The sequence below is a fragment of the Oryzias latipes genome, chromosome 20 (genome assembly GCF_053564925.1).
Source record: "Oryzias latipes strain Hd-rR chromosome 20, Olatipes_Hd-rR_3.1".
NCBI lineage: Eukaryota > Metazoa > Chordata > Actinopteri > Beloniformes > Adrianichthyidae > Oryzias > Oryzias latipes.
In genome coordinates, this window is record NC_136256.1 from 12,745,532 (window position 1) to 12,767,305 (window position 21,774).

Consider the following 21,774-nt stretch of genomic DNA (forward strand, 5'->3'; position numbering starts at 1 on the left):
TTTACGTAGTTTATCACATCTGTAAATTTCTTTATTGTTTCTTCAATTATGTTGTTTTTGTAGCTGTCACATAATCGTAGTTTACCTTTATCAAATTATAAAAATGCAAAGTGTCTAAATAGGGATGTTTGGTACAAATATTTATCTCTGAGGTTATGTACAAGTGCGTTCTTTTTGGAACAATATTACCTTCATATATGACAGCTAAGGGAATCTCACATTTGTGTGCTAAATGTCGAAGATTTCAGTGTTTGATCTTTTTATTCATTGAAAAATTAGTTACCACAAATACAGAGCCAAAACAAGTATGATAATTCTCTATTTTTAAAAGCCATAGTTAAAAATTCAAAAGAGGAACTCTGTTTCCCATCAAAACTAAGAACACAGCAAAAATAGATGATGGAATATATGTGACTCATTGACTTATCAGAAAAAATAAACAAAAACTGTTGCAAGGAAATCCTTAATTGCAACCCTACGTCTGATCTCATGAAGTACCATTATGTGCAAGCTAGTGTTGGAACCAGAGAGGGATTAAGCAATAGAAAAAAGAGAATGACAGCATGCTTGGCTGTCAGTGTCTCTGCTTTGATGGCCCTGCCTTTACCATATGAATTATAGCAAGCTGCGGTTGCCTAGCTACAGAGCGCAGAGGATTTGAGGGCTGGAATGGGAGGGAGAAAATCGCAAAGAGGGATGATGTCTTGATCACAGGTACTCAGCCATTGTAGCCCAATTTTTTAGAAACGACAACAAAAAAAGGTATTATGTTGTTTTCCCAACTTGTTAAATAGCACTTTCTGTCAGTGCACACCCAGACTTACAGCCACAAAGTCAATGTACAGTCGGGGAGCTTTGATACAAGTTTGGCTTCTCTGCTGATCAACTGATCAGCATCTTTCTCCTGTCACTAGCTGGCTCTCACTAGCCAACCATTTTCCTAAATGTTTTACTGATGATTTTAAACGTGTTTGTCCTTCATTTGTTAGTTTTGTCGTGTGAAGGCCATTACAGTCCACTGTTTCTGAACAACACAAAGCAGACGTAGTATAACGCAGTTCTACTTCCTGTGCCTCTTCGATCAGTGAACATGTGCAGTGAAACTGGACATTTAAGCAATGACGGCGTGTTTCTCCACTATACCATTTCTGGTTTAAGGTGTGGCTGCATCTTATTTCTTTTCCCCAACATCTGCTGGGTAAGGAAGTGTATAGGAAATACGGGGGGTGGGGTGTTTACACTTTATTAGGGAAGTCTGCCGAACAAAGAACACAGGGAGGAGGTCTATGTGTAGTTTGTAGTTTGGTAAAACTCAGTTTTTCATGGCAAAATGAAACAATTTGTATTATAACAAGATAAAAATTAGGTGTACTTGAAAAGTTCACCACTTTTCATGGTAAAACTTGAAACTTACATGATGTTTTAGAGCTATCTAGCTTTTTAAATACTTTTTTTTAATCAGTGTAATTTTTCTGTTAGTATAAAAAACGTATATTTAAACTGATATTTGTTTTGTGACGAGTAAATTTAAACACAAAAGACCATATAATAACTCATTCAGTTGAAGCACATTTTTTTCAAATACATTTTATTTTGTTTTGTTTTTCTTCCTCTTTACCTTCCCTGTAAGTGCAACAGACAAATAAATCATATTATTTACATATTTGCATTCACTATATATGCATAGGTTTGTATGTACATATTACATTAAGATTTGATTTAATAAAGCAGTAAAGTTACACTATTAACTGAAATGGTAAAGTCATCAAACGGCAATAAAAGCATTAGCTTTCTTATCAATTCTTATCTAGTGTTTTCCTATTAGACAGTCACACGTTTCTGGATCATTTTCTGGAAGTTATATAAAGTACTTGAGATGAAAACGGGTTCAGACCTTCACATCACCTTTATCTTTTTTAATGTTTTTCAAGCTTTACACCAAAAAGCAACAGTCAGGTCTTGTTTTTCCCAACTAGAAAACATTTGTCTTAGCATACTTAGGTGCCAGTCATTCCCTTCTGCCATGAGATGTTACACAAATCATTTTCACTGCACAGAAGAATCTGTTTCTTTTTTTCCTTTAATTTATTCACTCTCTTAAGATCGGCACAAACAGTGGACATGCTTAGAACAACAAAGCTGTTGGAGAAATGAGATGAAAAGCTTCTGCTGTATGACTCATCTTCTTTGTGGTGTTTGACTGCTAGAACAACACACAAGACAATAGAGAACAAAAACTTTTTGTAGCCTCCCTGATGACTAAAAACACTACAACTGGTCACAAATATCGAACCCCAAGAATGTATATCTGTATATCAGGGGAAAAAAGATTAGCCTTCCCAGTGGAAAGGCCAGCATGGAAAGAAGGAAGGGTTGGGTTCAGTTGGAAAATGTCAGGGCTTAAATCTAAGGAAGTCCATTTCTATGACCTATGCTCACAGAAAGCAATGCAAAGACTTGTGTTGGCTCACTTTCTTTTGTCTTTTCACCTTCGACTTTTGCACATCTTGATATACTCTGATAAAAGAAGGAAGGGCCATGGTCCAAGTAAGAAAGTTCATTATATCTCAAAGACTTTGTATACCAAATTTACATAAATCTTTGATCATAAGCACATCTTTGATTTGACTCTATGATACTGGATTTAGTTTACTATGAAGGCTTGAACTTTAAGAGTTTTTAAACAAACAAAAAAAGATGGGATAGAAAGAAAAGCTCTAAATTTGGAATTCCCAGGTTTCAAACTGCAATCCTCTGTTTGTGAGGCTAATGTATGAACCACCAGTCGGGCTTATCTCTATCAAGTCTGATAGTTCATCATTTTAGCTTATAGCATTAGGGTTGGGCGATGTCCTTTAAATTGGCAGGTGACGATGTTTGCTGTCAACCATCGGGATGGACGGTTATATTGTCGGGAGGGGGGCTATTTTAATTTTTCGTTCTTATATAATTGCTATTCCTTATTTTACTTTATTACTTTATTTAATTTATTACCCAACTAATGACTCATCCGCGATGATCCAGTATAAACTGAGGGAAGTGATTTTAACAAAAAAAGTAACAAACAAAATAGAAAAGAAGTAGTCCGCTCCCGCACTTGATTAGTCAAGTGGACCGGCTGAGCGCAGACTTACAGCTTTGTGTTTGATGGGAAGGGGGGGTGCTTTGTTACATGAGCGGTATGTGTGGGAGATTTAAGACTGCGATCCGTCCCGCAGCTCTAGGGGAACAAGCTACCGAACTCAGAACCGGGACTAAAAGTGTGTGTCTCGGAGCAGAGCTTGGACCGCCAGCACACACACAGCGGCTTTGGGGCGGTGTGTGAGCTTCAAAGCAGAAATGTCGCTCTGTCCTTAGAAACCGTTCAAACAATCACGTGGATTTGTGTTTCCAGTCGTGTCCCGACTAAATAAAGGCTGATGTTATTCCCACATGTTTACGTGCAGCCAGGATGCAGATTGCAGCACCACTCAAAGCTAATGTTGTTAGCCGTGTTAGCATACTGCTAATCCTGGCTTCATTCCGGCTCCGTTCAGAAAAAGCACTGACCACAAGGATTAAAAATAAAACGATGAGCGAACAGGCGCTTCATAATAACCGTCACATTATTAAAAGCACGTTTAGAAGATCTTCTTGTATATTACCGAGCTGACATGTCGCTCGGCGCTGTTTAACATTGTTTTGTATTGAATTGTTACATTCAATAAAGTTTGAAAAAAAAAATAGCCGCTCGGTGGAACTTATATCCTCTTCCGGTTTTTCAAACCCTACTGCGCATGTGCGATTATTCCGACCGAAAGTGTGACCCATGTGAACGTTTGTTATATTCTAAAAACACTTTTCTGGACCCATGTGCACGGTTGGATTCTAATCCGACTATTGATCCGATCAAGATATTTTGCACATGTAACCGCGGCTTATGGTGTCGACTTCAACGTGGCAGGGGCGTGGCATCACGATAGTGTCTCTCCATCGTGATGTCACTCACCCATCACGATGGACGATGGTATCGTCCATCGGCACAACCCTATATAGCATTCATATTATAAAATTATTTTCTAATCCTAAACCTATGACACCATCAAACGTACGCATGACGGATCTCAATTCTACGTTTAATTTTCAATGAGTCACACCTCCACTCTCCTTAAGATGCACCTTGAACTGGACACTCCTGTCTACAACCTTCCAAAATTCTACAGCATCCGAACGGGTCAACCCATGAATGCGTAGATGCCTTTATAGTGAAACGTAACACAAATGTGAACTAGATACGAGGAAAAAAACATCCGTCACCTGCAGAGAACACAGTTCTGAAGTACAGCTGTTTTAAAATAAATTCTCCAGATTTTGGTATTTCCCCCCTTTGAATTTATTGTAAAATTTACCAAAATGTAATTTTGCCATTTCAAACCGCCATTTTTTGATAGGACGCATAATTGATCAACTTCACACGCTCCAGTTCAGCACCACTGTTCTCACAAACAAATGGCCATTTATTTCTTGATTCTGTGGGAAACTGCACCATATCATTAACCCGCCCTCAGTCCTCCTTAAGTACTCTCCTGTCCTTCCCACTCACCCATCTTGGAGTGTCCGCACCCCGACCCCCTCACGGTGGTTTGTATCTGCGTGTGCATCAGGGTCCTTTGAGGTTCCTGAAGTGGCTCTCCAGCACAAAAAAAGCATAACTTCAGAAGAATTTGGAGACAATAGCAGCTGTTTGAATGTTGGCTGTGATCTCCACCATTCCCTGAGCTGTGCCCCCCTCCCACAGTGTTTTCAAAGCCACAGGCAAGCTGGTGCTAAGCACTGATCAGACTACAGAACAGGATCTTCAAATTCTGTTTTTTTTTTTTTACCTTTTGTTAGCTGTTTTCATCAGCCCTTCCTCTGTTGTCGTGCCCTCCTCACTTCATTCTGTCTCGTTTCCTGTTGGCACGCTCTTTTGTTTGGTTTTCCTGATCCAAGACAAATCCACTCAGTGGATTTTTGAATATCGAGTTGTAGTGGTACATTCATTAACCCATGTGGGTGTCCTCAGACTTTATCTTTTATTATATTAAATGAAAAAAAAAAATCTTCATTTTCTTTAGGAAATTAAATAACTTTTAGTTTTGATTAAAGAAATCAGTTCTGGAAATACAATATCAGCCCAGATAAGAGACCTTCAGTTTTGTCAACTGCAGGCGTTATATATGTATGGAGGGCAGATTTTTCTTCTTTAGTTTCAGGGTGAGATCAAATCGGGACAGAGAAGTAGGACATTTAAGTGAGTGATAGATTCAGTGCTCTGCACAGCAGCCATATGCTACACAGCACAAAATAAGAGCACCATTTTTACAGCATAAATGAACGCCAAGATCAATTTTTTAAACTGTGCTTTCTTGGTCATTTTGAATATTTTTGAGATAAAACAATGACATTCAATGACAAACATAAATTATCAGGTTTGTGTACGTAAACCTCATTGAAAATTGAGATGTATGAACCCACACTATGTGCAAAAGCCATTTGCCAGCTGCTGACTTCGTCGTTTATGCGGTGCTCAAAGGGTTTATTGCAGTCTCGCCGCTCGAAACGATCGATTCCTGGTGGCAAGTGTCTCGGCAGACAACGAAATAAAACAGAACTATTGCATTCTGCCGTGTTTGCTGAGCACATTGATTTACAAAGCTGTTTACTCATCACTGATGTGGCATATTGTCAGCTAACGGATTGCTTTTCCACACAGTTGGGTTCATTACCAGCTAGGGTTGGGCGATGTCCCCTAAATTGGCCGTTGACGATGTTTGCTGTCAACCATCGGGATGGACGATGACATCGTCGGGGGGGGGGGGGGTATTTTTGCATTTTTCGTTCTTATATAACTGCTATTCCTTATTTTGCTTTTTTCATTTTATTTCCCAACTAATGGTTAATCCGCGATGATCCAGTATAAACTGAGGGAAGTGACTTTAACAGAAAAAGTAACAAACAAAATAGAAAGCAGTAGTCCGCTCCCGCACTTAACTGGCGGAGTGGACCGGCGGAGTGCGGATTTACAGCTCTGTGTTTGATGGGGGGGGGGTACATGAGCGGTATGTGTGGGAGATTTAAGACTGCGATCCGTCCCGCAGCTCTAGGGGGACGAGCTATCGAACTCAGAACCGGGTCTAAAAGTGTCTCTGAGCACAGCTCAGATCGTCAGCAGACACACAGCGGTTTGAGCATCAAAGCAGAAATGTCGCTCAGTCCTTAGAAAACATTCAAACAATCACGTGGATTTGTGTTTCCAGTCGTGTCCCGACTAAATAAAGGCTGATGTTATTCACAGCATGCAGCGCCACCCAAAGCTAATGTTGTTAGCCAGTGTTAGCATACTGCTAATCCTGGCTCCGTTCAGAAAAAGCACTGACCACACGGATTAAAATTCAAATGATGAGCGAACAGGTGTTTCATAATAACCGTAACATTATTAAAAGCACGTTTAGAAGATCATCTCGTATTTTACCGAGCTGACATGTCAATATATATAGCCGCTCGGCGCTGTTATCGTTTTGTATTGAATTGTTATATTCAATAAAGTTTGGAAAAAAAGCCGCTCGGCGGAAGTTGTATCCTCTTCCGGTTTTCAAACTGCGCATGTGCGAATACTGCGCATGTGCGAATGATTTATTCCGACCGAAATTGTGACCTTAGTGAACGTTTTTACATTCTGAAAACATTTTTCTGGGCCCATCTACACGGTTGGAGTCTAATCCGACCATTGATCCCATCAGGATATTTTGTACATGTAACCGCGGCTTATGGTGTCGACGCGCAACGTGGCGGGGGCGTGGCATCACGATGGTGGTCTCTCCATCGGGATGTCAGTCACCCATCACGATGGACGATGATATCGTCCATCGGCCCAACCCTATTACCAGCAAACCCAACAATGTGGAACGTCCCGTTCCCTCGGTTTTCTTTGTCAATCAAATGTTGACTGATGATGACCCTTCTGTCTGGTCTACAGTTTATTTAACTTAAAGCATTTCTTCTCTTTCTTTTTAAAATTTGTTTTAGATCTTCCCATGGAGTACAACCCCTCGGATCACCCCAGGGCCAGCACCATCTTCCTCAGCAAGTCACAAACTGATGGTAAGTGTTGTAGTGGTTCTCATGTCTTGAAACTCTTCTTTAAAACATCTCCAATCCTTTACACAACACACTAATCACTTTTATATATCTTAAATTTGTATTTTACTTTGACCTTCGCCCCGTACATTTTGTTGAAAGAAATTCCCACTTGTCTAACCGAAACACGTCATCAAATGTTCACCCCTTGTTGTTTTCTTTCTGTAAGACATGTTGCAAAAATGCAAAAAGTCTCTTTTGCCCTTGAAAGCTGGTCAAATCAAACACTTTTTTTTTTAGATATTGAAGTATTTTTTCAGTTTGTTTGCAGTTATCTATGATAAAATTATCAGAGATTTCAGTCCAGAACGACATTTCTAGAGAGAAATTCAGTAAAAAATAATGTGATTATTTTGCAGTTTTGGAACATCAAGAAAATTCTAACCGTATTAAACCCTTATGTGTGTTTTTCTTTTTCTTTTTTATATTAATTTCAAATCTTTAGTAGAAATTAGTAAGAAGGCTCTGGTTCAAAACCCCGGCTGGATTTTTTCTGTGTGGATTTTGCATGTTCTCCTCATGCATATGTTGGTTTTCTCCAGCTTCCTCCCACAGTCCAAAGACATGTTACATAAGTTAACGGATTATTCTAAATTGTCCCAAAGGTCTGTATGTGGTTGTTAGACTCTGTGTTGCCCTGTGAAGGACTGCTGATCTGTCCAGAGCGTACCCCGCCTTCACCCCTCAGGAGCTGGGTAGCCTCCTGCATCGTTGTGACCCTCAACATGACCAACCCAATAAATACACAAAAAATGATTGTGTAATTCACACTTCCGATGCTCACTTCTGATTTCTTTATCCCCAAATTCTTTTTGACACTTAATAGTGACAACTGTTGTGAACATTGGTGTTGCAAACAAACAAGCCCCAACTTGGACTCTTGTTTTTCAGTTGTGGTGCCCAACAGAAAAGGTAAGCACGTAGGTGTGTCTGTGCTGGACAGGCTGGTGGCTTCCTCTGTGTTTGGGCTTCCCAATCGTCATGTCCTGTAGTTCCAAAACTTACTGGGTTGTTGTACATTATCAATGTTGACATAGGTGATATGTTTTCTTTCTTTTTTTGTTTTTTTCTACCAATATCACTCTGCCTGTTTGTCTCTTTCACTGCACATGTTGGTCCATGTCAGGCCTGATTATAAACACGGCTGCATGACCATGATCATAAATCCTGTAAGGACAGATCGAGTCTTTTTGTACGTTTTTTATTTAAAAAGTCAAGTAAAGTGATAAAACTGATTGCTGTATTTGTTGGTAATTTTATTTGTTTTATCCAAAATATTTAACGAAAATATAGTTTTTTTCTTCTTTTGCCTGGAAGAATTGCACGGTCATTTGCAGAGGATAAACATGTGCAACTATGTCTGTTAAGCTACGTCCACACCGGGCGTGACGCGCATCCAAAAAAGCGCTTTCAGTATATGGTGTTCACACTGGACAAGCAGGGAGCAGCTTAATGTTTTTGTTATGCTACTGTTTACAAGCGCATGTACTGTACAGCTGGAAAAGACTTGCTGCGAAATATCAAAGCAGTGAAAATCCCGTGAATCTTGTTCAGGCTTTATCTTTCCCAGCTCTTTGTCCATATATGAAAGATTTGTGATCACATAATTCCAGCTGGGCACAAGCCCCAATTATTCATTTTTCCACCATGATCAATTGTTAAAAGGTTGACACTTCAGTGTCACGCACCCGAGAGTCATATACCCCACTGTGATTGGTTGGTTCGTCAGCTCCTCGCACAACACTGAAAAAGTGTCATTTATTAAAAGAGCTAGCGGGACGCACTAACATTACACTTTCATATTTAAGGCGGGGGCTGCAAAATATCATCTTGGGGGCCACGAATAGCCCGCGGGCCGCGAGTTTGAGACCCCTGCAGAAAGGGACATTTGTGCATGTTTGCATATACTTTTTAGTAACCCTTGTGCTATCCTAGGCACTTTAACATTGGGAGTTGGGTCATCTAGACCCACTAGACAGTGCGCTGAACCTTTTTTCTTCAATGATTTGTGATCTTCACTGGTGTCCATGGATTACATGAAATCTTTCCACCTTTATCCACCTTTGTCATGGTAGGGAGAACATGTCAATGTAAGGGTGGGGTCATCTAAGACAGCACAAGGTGGTCACTTAAGTGTGCATTGCAAAGGGCGGAGTGAACGTAGCTTCAGAGAATCAATCCTGGGATGTGAAACGCCAAACACTAATACACTCTTGCATAGTTCTGTGCTTTCTGTCTGCTGTAGTTTGCTTTTTTTCAATCAGCTTTTTATATTTGTGTTCTGGTTCTTTACAGACATGTTTAAAAATGTGAAAAAAAGTTTTACATTTAAATTTGTGGCCAAAACTTTTTTATCTTTGTGAAGATAAACATAATTGGGAATCGCTTTTTATGAAAATGAATTGGCATTGACAATTACCAGATTTTTTTAAGAGAAATAAATAAAAAGAAAACTCTACTTCATATAAAATCTTCACTAGTTTGCTGTAAACAGGGGTATGACAAGATGCTGAAGGGGCCATGCTCACTCCCACACATATGTGCCAGTGTAACAGAAAAATAAAACAGGTTATTAACAAAGAAATTGGGTTTAATAGTAAATGCTTTAAATCATGTTTTGGTAGCACAAAAATTAAAAGAATTGAAAGCTGAGGGACTGCAGGGTCCTGGAGGCACGCTGCCCCCTGTCTGTGGGGCGTGTGTACTGCACCAACACAAAGCTTACATCCTCCCTGTCCTTTTTTCTTTCCAGTTCGAGAAAAGCGGAAGAGCCTTTACATCAACCATGTAAGTGAGACTCCAGAAAGACCGACTGGTTTAAAGAAATGTTTTCACTTTCCGAGGAAATGCTGAAAAATCATGTTTACGTCTTCTGTTTCTTTGCAAGTTTACACACATTTCGGAAAATAAGGTAAAACATTGCAATTGTTTGAAGTGCGCTAAAGCTTTTTCTGTTTGTTTTGTCCACAGAATACACAAACTTTTGTAACATTTGTTTGTTTGTAAGTTGACATAACCACACTTCATTAGCAGATTGAATGTGTGTTTAAAACCCAAATTTAAAACTACTGATCATTTTCATCCATAATTTCTTCAAAAAAGAGAAATGACCTCGACCGAGGGTTTTGTCCCTCCAAGCGCAGACGTGTTAGCTTGTTTCATTTCTCTAAATGGAATTTTTCATTTGCTTATAATTCTGAATAAATAATATAATTTCTTATAAATGCCCACTAAAAAGAGAGAGAGCAAATCCTTCACAGTAAAAGTGGATGAAAATGAGTTCAACTTTAATGTCATTCTTCTGTACAACTCTGTCAAGCAATGGCAGTCATATGATTTGTTTAAATGTTTTTTCTGTGCTTGTTATCCCACACCAATCCTTTTTTTTCTGTGTACCATTCTGAATAATAAAATGGTTACATGTTTCTAAAAATTTGATGGAAAATGGCTTCACGAGTGGAAACTAAAGTACTAACATCTTTTTCTGGCAGAAACAGCTGAAGAAACTTCTTTGTTTTAGATCAGAATTTCTAGCACTTTACCAGTGGCGCCCTTCAAAACGGCAATTAAAGCCTCGATTCTTGATACGTTGTCAATCATGACCAAATTCACAAGACAATCTGGACCTTCTGGATTGGGTTGCAATGACCTGGAATGTTTAAAAGAAAGTGGATAATGAGATTTGTCTTAAAGCTCTTTGTTTCTGCAGTGCTTGACACAACCTTGGCACTCAACTGGTGCTTATAAAGAAACTGAATGGACTCGAGTTTCTCTGACCCAATGCAGAACAGACAGAAGAGAAACATTTTTAAAAATCATAGTCAGGAAGACGTCTCAATTTTCCATTCCAGTTTCTTCATTTCTTTACTCTAATATGGTTTTATTCCACCTAAAGGTCCAATGAAGACCACATTAGGATATGTAGATTCATGTGTTCCTTGTAGTTGTGGTAATGATACATCTGCTATACAGATGCAGCAATTCACTCTCCCTACAATTGTTTTTTTTTTTTTCTTTTTTAGGTCACCGTTTTGTTTTAGTTCAGTATATGAAGTGTGTATTACACAACAACAAAAAAAACATTTTAAAAAAATTTGCTAATGACAATAAAAGAGACCTTTTAGTTGGCTCAATACCTTCAGTCCAAAGGAGATCTCCTAATTTGATGCTTTCATTTCTAAAGTTGTTTCACTACAACTGTCCCTCCTTTTTTTACTGTTTGAGACTTGGAGCACTAAAAGCGTCACAGCTAGGCCTGCACAATATACAGCAAATTTATCGTTATCGCAATATCCAGCTTTGCAATATGCACATCGTGAAAGACGGTAAATATCGCAATAAATCGTAAACCCAAAATGTGTTAAAACAATCTTATGGCAGCTTGAAGCATTTAACCCATCAAATAAATCCCTTTATGTTTTGACCAATCAGATGGACGCCTGTGATGTTAGACGATTGTCACCTATGTCGATGAGGGTCATTTGGAGTATAATTTTCAAACTGTTGCAATGAAATGAGAATTATGTTTTTGGTTATTTTTCTATTTGTTTATATACCGCAAATTATATCGTTATCGCCATATTGATCACTTATATCGCATATCGCAAGTTTTCCTCATATCGTGCAGCCCTAGTCACAGCCTTTGCAAACTTGCGGCCTTTGCTGTCCAGCCTCTGTCATGTCCTCATCTGGGGTTTACATACACCACTGGGTCCTGGATCTTTCCAACATTCCTGGTCATCAGTAAGGCACAGGTGGTCAATAAAATGTTTTGTTTTGTGGCTGTCTCCTCCTTTGTATGCACCTCGCAGCATCATCCAGGCCCTGTGAGACGGAAGTACAGCTCCTGTTCCACTATATTTCTTGACGAGAGCACCGTCAGTCAACCCAACCTCAAATACACCATCAAATGGTAACCAGTCTGATTCCCCCGGGACTCATGTAAGACATTTGTAGCTCAATGATCTGATGGTTTCACTTTAAATGTGTCCTTTTTGTGTTTTTTTACAGTGTAGCCCTTGCAATTTATTACCACATAAAGAACAGGTATGTGACATATCTTGTATTGTCTTTGAAAATATCCAATCATTCGCCAAAATTTAAGGAGTTTGTGATTAAGGCCGAATCCGAATTCTTGCCCCATCCTTACGGCTTCTGCTTACCCCTACAGTCAGCCATCCAAACGGAGAGTCAAAGAAAAATACTGTCTTCTAACTTGGATGTCACTCCCACCTCATCAACAGTTGTCGGTCATCCACGTTAGCGCGTAGCTGCCAGCGCTCGGAAAATACACATCAATTTTATAACTTGAAAAGGCGTGTAAACATGAAGAAATGCGTTTCTTCTCCGTGACACAGCACGACGCGGATTACCCTCACATAGAGAAAGAGAGCCTTCCGCTGCAATGGTTTCCCCTTCAAAAAACTATTTCCAACACCCCTACCCATTCGAATGCCCCTACCATTGGAAGGATAGGGAGAAGCCGGAGGGGTAGGGGACGAATTTGGATTCGACCTATCAACACAATTGAACACTGCCATTTCCCTTTTAAATGTGCCACATTTTAATACATCCTACAGTGGTATACAAGATGGTCCCTTCATCCAAACAATGCAACATCTGAAAGTAGCATTCTTTCTAGATCAGTTAAACAAAATGATTCTTGACCATTGGAACCTGGACCCTGATTGACTGCACCTGTAGGTACCAGAATGCAAAACATGGGGTGAAGCCGTTCAACTCTGCTGCTCAGCCCAATTGAAAAGGCTTTGCCCAAATTCACTACTTACTACTTAGTGCACTGTACAGGGCCAAGGCTGGTCCTCAAGAGCCTCACCCCTGCCTGTTTTCCAGCTCTCCCTAGACTGCTTGATGCTGAAAACCTAAATCAGTTGTGTTCAGTCAATCAGGATGTGGAATTATTGAGTCAGCTAATCAGCAGCAAGCTGGTCAGGGAGGACTGGAAAACAGGCAAGCGTTTGCCATTTTGTCTGAATCTCCAATTCCAAAATCCAATGCCCCGGAAATTTCCCCAAAGTCTTTGAAAAACTAGTGGGCATCAATGCTCACTGGATGGACGACTAATGCATTGCATTCGAATGTTTTGAGGCTAAAAGGAATGAGGTGGCTGTTTGGCTAGAATAAGAATCCGAACCTGAATCAGAAAATGTTTAAAAAAAAAAAGCACAAATGAACCCTACTCTGATGTATCTGGGATTATCAGCTGTTTTTTAAATGCTTTTAATCGCCCTTTTACATTAAGACCGTCTGAAAAGGTTCCTTGGTGTGAAGGTTTCTTTTCCATCCCTTATCTATCCACTCTAAAACACCTTGTTCTTCTGTGACCAAAAAAATTGCAGTTTGAAGCCCAGTGATGGCTTTTATGAAGTCTGTCATTTTCTGAGCGACATCTCAATATTTCCCCCCGTCTCTCTCATTGCAGAGACGTTGACGGACAGATGCTGTTAGACATCTTTGACGAGAAGCTGCATCCTCTCACGGTAAGGCCTCAGCTGCACATGCATCTCCATTATGTGCCAAATGCAGCTCCTGATCCCTCAGGAGCCATCGAGCCGTTTAACAGTTTTCCGTTCTCCTGTTCGTCTCTGGCACTCTCTCCAGAAATCGGAGGTTCCTTCTGACTATGACAAACACGATCCGGAGCAGAAGCAGATCTACCGCTTCGTCAGGACTCTGTTCAGTGCAGCTCAACTCACGGCCGAGTGCGCCATCGTCACTCTGGTGAGTGGACATGCCTGAGGAGGTGTTGCATCAATCTTTCTCTCTCCGCGATGATTCGCGGGGAGCCGCATGAGCGTTCTCTGTGTCTGAAAGGGAAGGAACGCCATCAGGTCTTTGCCAATGATGTCGGAACATAGAAAATGTGAGGCAGCATCAGTTTGATCTGAGTCATTTACTTTCACAACTGCTGAGAGTGTGAAGTATGGCAGATATGACAGAAAGGCACACCATTTTATTTATTTATTTATTTTTCTTATGGTCTGCATTCTTCTGTTGACTCTCAGATTAGGAATTAGTTTAAATATGCGTACTATTTTCCCGCAGTAGCCATTCTACATACTCCTGATGAGAAACGTCTCTTCACATTTTCGCTCCAGCTGTTTCTCAGCAGCATCTTCAAAATGACAAAAGCCCTCATAGGAGATTCCGTCCGAGTTTTGTCTCCTACAACAAATAAAGCCCAACGTGCGAACAGTATTTAACAGAGCTACTGGTCGTGGGGTGGCTTATATGCAAGCAGCTAAGCTAACAATAAGGAGTTAGGAGGTAGAAAGAGGCACGGAGGATCTCCATAGGTCAGGATTGACCATTTTTAATTGGTTGTCTCCACCAATAACAGAGTTTTTATTTTTATTTTTTTATTTTGATGAACAGCAGGAAAGAGGAGACTGAAAAACACCGAGTTGGCCCCAATCTGTGCATACATATATTCATATGTACGACTATGCTTTGAGCTTCTTTATTGTCTCTTCTTGTTCATCATTTTTACATCAAAGCTCCATAAATGTATAGACAAACATGGAAAGGAGCTTTGCTTGTCCAGTCAGGGAATGAAGACGTCTGCAGAGAAGATTCAGGTGAAGGTGAAGTGAGTCTCAAACAGGAGGAACATCACACAGGCATGCAGAGATGCTGTTGTGGATTTGCATTATGCTGCAGAAAGAAATGTATAAATAAAAGCAATTGTTATAGATTGAAATGATTGCAGGAGGAAGAAATGTTTGATTGTGGAGTCATACCGCCATATGATCCAGAGGGAGACGCCACTTTTTGAAGTCACATTCTTTGGAGCCTAAACTAACTTTAAAGATGAAAGTAAAACAGCCAACATTCAAGTTACGGGTGGATACGGGCCGTCTGCATTCAAAAACTGGGCGAACCTGTACTGGAGAATTGAGCAACCCCCCCCAACCTTTCTGTTTGCTCAAACCCACCTTCATATGATGATCCTGCAGCTGCTGCTGCTGTCAGCCGTGCAGCAGCAGCTGCAGCCGGCTCTCAGGCTCTCACTGTCACTCTGACAGGGCCGCCCAAGCAGAGATTCCTAATTAGCGGAGGAGCGTCTGTTCCGGTCGGCCGCCAAAGTTCTTTGCAAACTTGTAGAAGAGACAGATCGAACTTTACTTTAAAAGCACTTTTTATACCAAGGGAACACAAAGTGTTGCATAGGATGAAAATACCTTTCAAACTTAAAAAGCAAATGATAATATGAATAGAAATCCGTCTGAAGTAATGAAATGATCTTTCATGGATCTATCCACACCAGCAACTCTGACCCTGACCTTTGGGCACTGATCTCCTAGGTCAGGTGGCCCTTTCTTAACTTGGGGAAGGGGTTTCCTTAGTCTCTTGCTTAGCCATGAACCAGGTATCACAGTCCACCTGACCTGAAGGCTTTGTGTCCCTGTGAAGCTGGTTCTGGTTGGTTTGTGAGGTCGTCTGTTCTTGGATTTTGCATTTTAAGGGTCTGCTTAGACATGTGAATGAAAGTGTGTGCTGTCAATAACAAACAGCAAAAAGTGAACGTGTTCATGAATGCATAGTAAAGCTGCAGCTTCCTGGTCTAATAAAAAACTGTTAGGTCTGCATGTTTTTGGCAGGTTGTTGAAAGACATCAGTGGTCTCCTTGGAGAACAGAGCAGCGGATCATCACAGGCTGATGCCTGAAGCTGTGCAGGATCATTTGATGCTCTGAGTCAGCCACACTGACTTGTAAAAGGCCTGCAGGCTCTGTTGGCTATTTGATGTGTTGGAAATGTAGCTGTTAAAAGAAAACTGTTTCAAAGAACAGAGTTGCTGGGAATTTTGGAAAGTCATCAGCCTCTGAAATGATTCAAGTGGGGCGAAAATGAAGATTCCTGCGGAGAAGCAAGATACTGTGTTTATGGTGTTTATGTATTGTCTTTTTTTGTTTTGTTAGGTCTATTTGGAGAGGCTCTTGACCTACGCCGAGATCGACATTTGCCCATCCAATTGGAAGCGCATCGTGCTTGGAGCCATCCTCTTGGCTTCAAAAGTCTGGGACGACCAGGCGGTCTGGAACGTCGACTACTGCCAGATTCTCAAGGACATCACTGTGGAAGACATGTGAGTCACTGGAAACACAACCAACTCATGTGGAGGACCTGAACGCCTTGAAGAGTTGTGAATCCAGGAGGCCGAAGCAACAACGACAGTGTTACACAATTAACTTCAAACCATCCAGTCGCTCCACTCAACTTTGGGTTTCAGATTTCTATAAGTCAGTTTGTGGAATTAGATGTGTCCCAAAGCAAACTTTAAAAAAATCTCCATCAAACTGGTCTCAGAGAAGCTGCTGGGAAGACAAACTGCATCCACTGCTGCTTGAAATACACAACCTTGAGGAATAAGAAATTACTGATCTGCACTTAGGGAACCATGCAGTCTGCGTGATTTCCAGGTATCTTAGCCCTAATCATGACTGATTAGCTGGAGACACCGGAACCAGGCTATTAGAAGACGCCAGAGGAGGGCATGTTGGAAAACATGCAGGACTGTGGTGCTCGTGTGCTGTATAACGGCTGAAAGCTGCTATTCTCCGCATTAGAATCCATTAAATTGAAAGAGTTATGGGGGTCGAAAGAATGTGTTTGGTGACTTATGTTCATTCTTTACTCTTTACAGTGTTTTCCCTGAAGTACATTTTTTTAACATCATCACTGTAGCGTTATAATATACATGTATGTTGGATTTTAATCTTTTAAATACTTTTGTTTTGCTTCAAATGATTGCAGCATTCATCCTAACTATCAATCAAGGCTTTTACTCTTGCAGTAATGGCATTAAATAAGGGGACATTTCATTTTAATTTGTGGCTCTTTTTTATTCAATTATATCAAGATTTACAAAAACCCTAAATTGGAATGTAACTGTTCTCCATTTGATTCCTAATTTCAAAAAATGGATCTGCTAGAATCAAACCAGGTAGATTTATGAAAAGGATAGGATTGTAACAACATAGTCTAATTTGATAGGGGTTTTTTTTTTTTGTTGTTTTTCTTATTTTTTTTTTAAAAAGAAACCTTAATTGTGAAGTGGAGATTCACATTTTAGTTGAAGTAAATAAAGTTTGAGATAATAAAACTAGTTTTTAAACCTTTTTTTCTTATTTACTTTATTGAATTGGATACCTACTCCTTCTTATGTCTACTTAAGTAACAGTTGGTAAAAGAGTAATCCTACTTCCTTTCACTTTTTGGATTCTCCTCCTGCCTGCAGGCAACAAGTCAAACTGTGTTGACTGCAGGAAATTACTGAAATCCACTTAAATTTAAATAATTCTTCCTAGCAGGGCAATGCTTTCATTTTTGTTAAGTAGCCTTCCCAAAACAAGAAAAGTATCTTTTTCTTGAGAAACTGCCCAATGACGTCAAGCTACCAGAACGTAAAAATCCACCACAGCTGCAGACGCAGGAGTCGGCGTTGCAGAGAAGTTTGTTCAGCCTCTCACACTACTGTGTAACTGTCATCTGATCATTTATGAAACAGTAACCCAGTTTTAAACCAAAGAGGTCCAGTTTGAGTCTTTTCTCTGATCTGGAAAACAAAAGCTGGAAAGAACAAACAACCAAAACCAAAAATAGATGAGTGTTTGGGCAAGATGAAAGGAAGCAGCGTTATTAGGCAGAGTTCGGCTTCAGCGGGGGCTAAATTTAGCTCGTCTGTTGCTGCACGCCTGTGAAGCGTGTGGGTGAGGAGCATGGGCGAGGAAGAGGGATGGAGCTAGCACGAGCCATGAATCTGTTGACGCTTGACACCGATTTTTGAGACGCAAAAGTCAGAAGCCGTCTGCTTGGATGTAATAATTTGGAGTCAATCCACTTTCAATTAAATCTAAAATCCAACCAGATTCTCAATTTCAAAACAAGTTTCTGTTTTGTCTGTGTTTTTTGAAGGAACGAGCTGGAGCGCCAATTCCTGGAGTTGTTGCAGTTCAACATCAACGTGCCGTCCAGTGTTTACGCCAAGTATTACTTCGATCTGCGCTCGCTGGCCGAGGCCAACAACCTCAGCTTCCCTCTGGAACCCCTCAGCAGGGACAAGGCCCAGAAACTAGAGGTCAGAGGACACCATTGTGTGATCTTTTTTAACACAAAAGCTGCAAAAAGTAGATTTTATTAAGAAAATGTGTAAATGTATGATGATTTTTTTCTCCCTTTATGCCAAAAAACGGCATCGATTGCCAAGAATTGATTTTCCTTCATTACAAAAAAGCAGAATACATCTCAAGCTTTTGAGAAACCCGTTAGATGTTTGAAAACACCCTTACAAATGTCACCGGGTGAAAGCTGTATGGACCAGTCCTGCTGTGTGCTCTGCTGCCCCCTGGTGGCCTGAAGTTTTCTGACATTGATAAATAGCGTCTAGGGTGAGAGGGACTTAATTGTTGCCCACAAAAAAGTGACCTTTTAACCATTTTAGCTGTAACTACAGCAAAATTAATAAGTACAAAGTTTTTGTTTTTTTATTTTTACAAATTGTTTATTGCTTTTCTGCTTTAGAGTTTTGGTTCAAGAAGTTCCTTTAAAAGTGTCACAAAAGATTTTCAAAAATCACTTTTACGTGTACCATATTATCTGCACCATTGGGCGTGCCGGATTATAAGGCACACGTCAAGGAATGGTCTATTTTAGAAATGTTGTCATCTATGTGACGCGCATTTGGCGAGACAAAAGAGTCAGAGAAACGTCCGTCAAGTCAGACTTTATTAACTGTGTTCACCATAATTCTAGAACTTGTTTGTTATACGCTACACGTTAGATTTACAATACCTGTAACTCCCAACCTTGGTTGCAACACATAAAACCAGACGGATACCACTAAAACAAACATTACTGCGACTGCGCTAACTCCCAAACTTGTTAGCAATACGTAAGAAAAACAAAAATCCATTCATATTTAAGGCGCACTGTTGTTTTTATGAGAAAAATGAAGCCTTTGAAGGCCCTAAAGGGCAGAAAATAGGGTAAGAAAATCCAACCCTTTTCAGTTTTGCTGTAGATGTGTCATCATCTGGTTTGTGAACTGTGTTGCTTTTCCTAGGCCATCTCTCGAGTGTGTGACGACAAGTATAAGGACTTGAAGAAACTAGCCAAGAAGCGATCTGTGAGTGCCGACAACCTGACGGTGGTGCGTTGGTGTCCAGCCATCATTTCCTAACACCGGCCGCCTGCAGGGGGAGCAATTGGCACAGCGCTGACAGCGTGACGGCGCCCTCTCTGCAAGCTGGAAAGAAAGGAAGTCCGGCCGGCTGCCGCTCCGAACCAAAACGCAGGTTCTGCTGGAGATGAGAGGCAGAACACAAACACATAAGCTGCAAAGGCGTCCATCGTTCTCTCTGAGTCTCTCCCAGTAAAGCGTGGAATGAAGGAGCCGTGTCCTTCCTTATGATTTCAGCCAGGGTGTTCAAGCATTACACGAACTTGATTTTATTTTTGTACTACAGCCTAAAGGCGCTCTTCAGTTCTCCCTTTCTTCTGTGTTTTGTTCTTTTGCATCCTCATCTAAGCCAAAACACGCCACTGTTTTTCTTTTTTTCTAGACTCACCTAATTGATGAAGCCGCATATCCTGGCAGATAAAGCAATATTCCTGCATCCTCCTACTGGCCTGATCAGTCTTTGATATTTGGGAGAAGAGTTGTTGAGACATACTGTAGAGTTTACATTCTTCACTGCCATCGTCCCAACCTGTGGTGCCTGTAATAAGCTCGGTAAAACACCTGAAATAATCCCAAAAGTTTTCCCTTTTTTTTGTTATGCGGATCTTCCAGCTCAAAAAGGAAACGACACAGAGTGGAAAGTTCTCCTGAAGCGGAAGAGGATCGACCTTTGACCCGGCTCCCAAACTGAGCCCGTATAAGCTTTTCTAAATTCTTTGTACAGTGTAAATACAGTGGAGAATTGTAGATTGAAATATGCTTTGGAAGAAAAAAAAACCACTGAAAAAGGATAAAAGATTTAAGATTATTTATATTAGATTGGATTTTATGACTGGGGGAGGCAGAAAATACCTGTGACTTTAGTGCTCTCATAATAAATTGTGTTTGGAGAAAAGCGTTTCAATTTCAAAGGGAGACGCCACTTTTCTTTTTGTTTGCACTTCCTAAAATCCCAGTTTTTGATTTCAAAGGACTAAAAGATTTGCTAACCGTTCCTCCATTTCCCGGTGACTTTATTCCTGTTGCTTCTTTGTCAGATGTTTGTGGTCCTAAAAGCAGAAGCCAAGTGTTGCGTACGTTTTTTTTTTTTATTTTATTTTGAGTATCCTGCTTGCATAAAAGCTAAATTGTCTTAATGAGGGTTTTTTTATAAAAATAAAAAAAAGTAAAATGTTTTGATGGCATTGGTTGGATTAGGCGCAAGTTAGAGAAATTAAACTTTTTGTAGAAATATTTAATCAACTCTCGATTCTCTACTTCATCACTAATTGTAAAAATACGGTTTAATTTTTTTAACAGCTGGAAAGCTTTTTATTAAAATTAGGTCAAATTTCTGCAGGATTTTATTTTTAATTGGATCGTTCCATTTCCATGAATTGACATCATGTTTTCTTTTTCTCTCCAAAAACTCCTAAATCCGCATTTAAAAAAAGAAAAGCTGCAAGAATTAAGGAGGGACCAAATGTTTCCCAAGTCTTTGATGAATGAAGTAAAAGAAAGGAGCCGTTTCCTGCCACCCGGGTGTCTTTAGAGGCTGATTACAGAGATTGTATGAGCATATTTATTGTGTTTGTGTGAGTGCGTGTGAGAGAGTACGGTCCAGAGATGAGCATGATGCCACAAGCTGGACAGCGAAGATCAGGACGGTGTGGCGTTCCATGTGTCCCGTGCACTGACCTCTACCTCTGCATAGAGTCTTCAATCCTTCCCTTAGCTCCCCCTCCTCCAACTGTTGGTATATTTTTTGCTTTGATCCGCTTTTGATCATGATAACGTCATGTGTGAACAACAGATCTGCTGTTCCCCTCATCCTGACATGTTCGACAATATTTTCCTTCATCTGTGAAATTTCTTTTCCTGCTTGAGTTTCCGTTCTCACTTTTGCCAAATTGTTCTTCTCTTTGTTTCCGACATGCAACAGTTCCTCTTCTAAAGCAATGTTTGGTAAAATGTGCAACAATTAAATTTTCAACCTTGTTATAAAAAAATAAGCAGACATTTTTCCTTTTTTATGTGATTCTTTTTTTTAAACACTTGAATTTGAGGGGGGGTGTAGTAGCAAGCACTTTGCTTAAAAAATGATTTAAATAACTTAAAGTATTTTTTGGAGTATAAGTTATAAATATATTTTTTGCATAGTTTGGACATGTTATTTATTTTCCCATAAACAACCGCTAGAGGGCACTGTTGTTGGATGAGTGTTTGGAACAGAAAGCAATGCAGAAGAAGATGCGCCGCTCATTCTTATTTCTAGCTTGTCTGAGTTGTTCAAAAGCCTCGCAGTTTTCTCCCAAAAGTGAAACTTATACTTTATACTGTAATTTAGATGGGATTTTTTCATCTCTATTATGCATTTTTTGGCTGCTGCCACTTATACTCCAGAGCGACTTAGAGTGTATACAGTATCACAGTCGA

The 21,774-nt window shown here is 40.1% G+C and overlaps 1 protein-coding gene across 4 annotated transcripts in view; it reads left to right on the forward strand.

Annotated features, from left to right (window-relative positions):
* ccny (cyclin Y) overlaps positions 1-21,350 on the forward strand; it is a 34,387-nt gene extending 13,037 nt beyond the window's left edge. Inside the window, exons 2-12 of one of the 4 annotated variants that reach the window (XM_011488728.4) lie at positions 7,048-7,122; positions 8,050-8,070; positions 9,911-9,945; positions 10,046-10,069; positions 11,970-12,070; positions 12,169-12,204; positions 13,601-13,658; positions 13,780-13,899; positions 16,100-16,266; positions 18,096-18,258; positions 19,243-21,350. In XM_011488728.4, the coding sequence (XP_011487030.1) occupies positions 7,048-7,122; positions 8,050-8,070; positions 9,911-9,945; positions 10,046-10,069; positions 11,970-12,070; positions 12,169-12,204; positions 13,601-13,658; positions 13,780-13,899; positions 16,100-16,266; positions 18,096-18,258; positions 19,243-19,359 (917 nt within the window). In that variant the 3' untranslated portion in view covers positions 19,360-21,350. The remainder of the gene's footprint in view (positions 1-7,047; positions 7,123-8,049; positions 8,071-9,910; positions 9,946-10,045; positions 10,070-11,969; positions 12,071-12,168; positions 12,205-13,600; positions 13,659-13,779; positions 13,900-16,099; positions 16,267-18,095; positions 18,259-19,242) is intronic. The other 3 variants (XM_011488729.4, XM_004080889.5, XM_011488730.4) reach the window with 3 other exon arrangements.
* Positions 21,351-21,774: the final 424 nt, after the last annotated feature.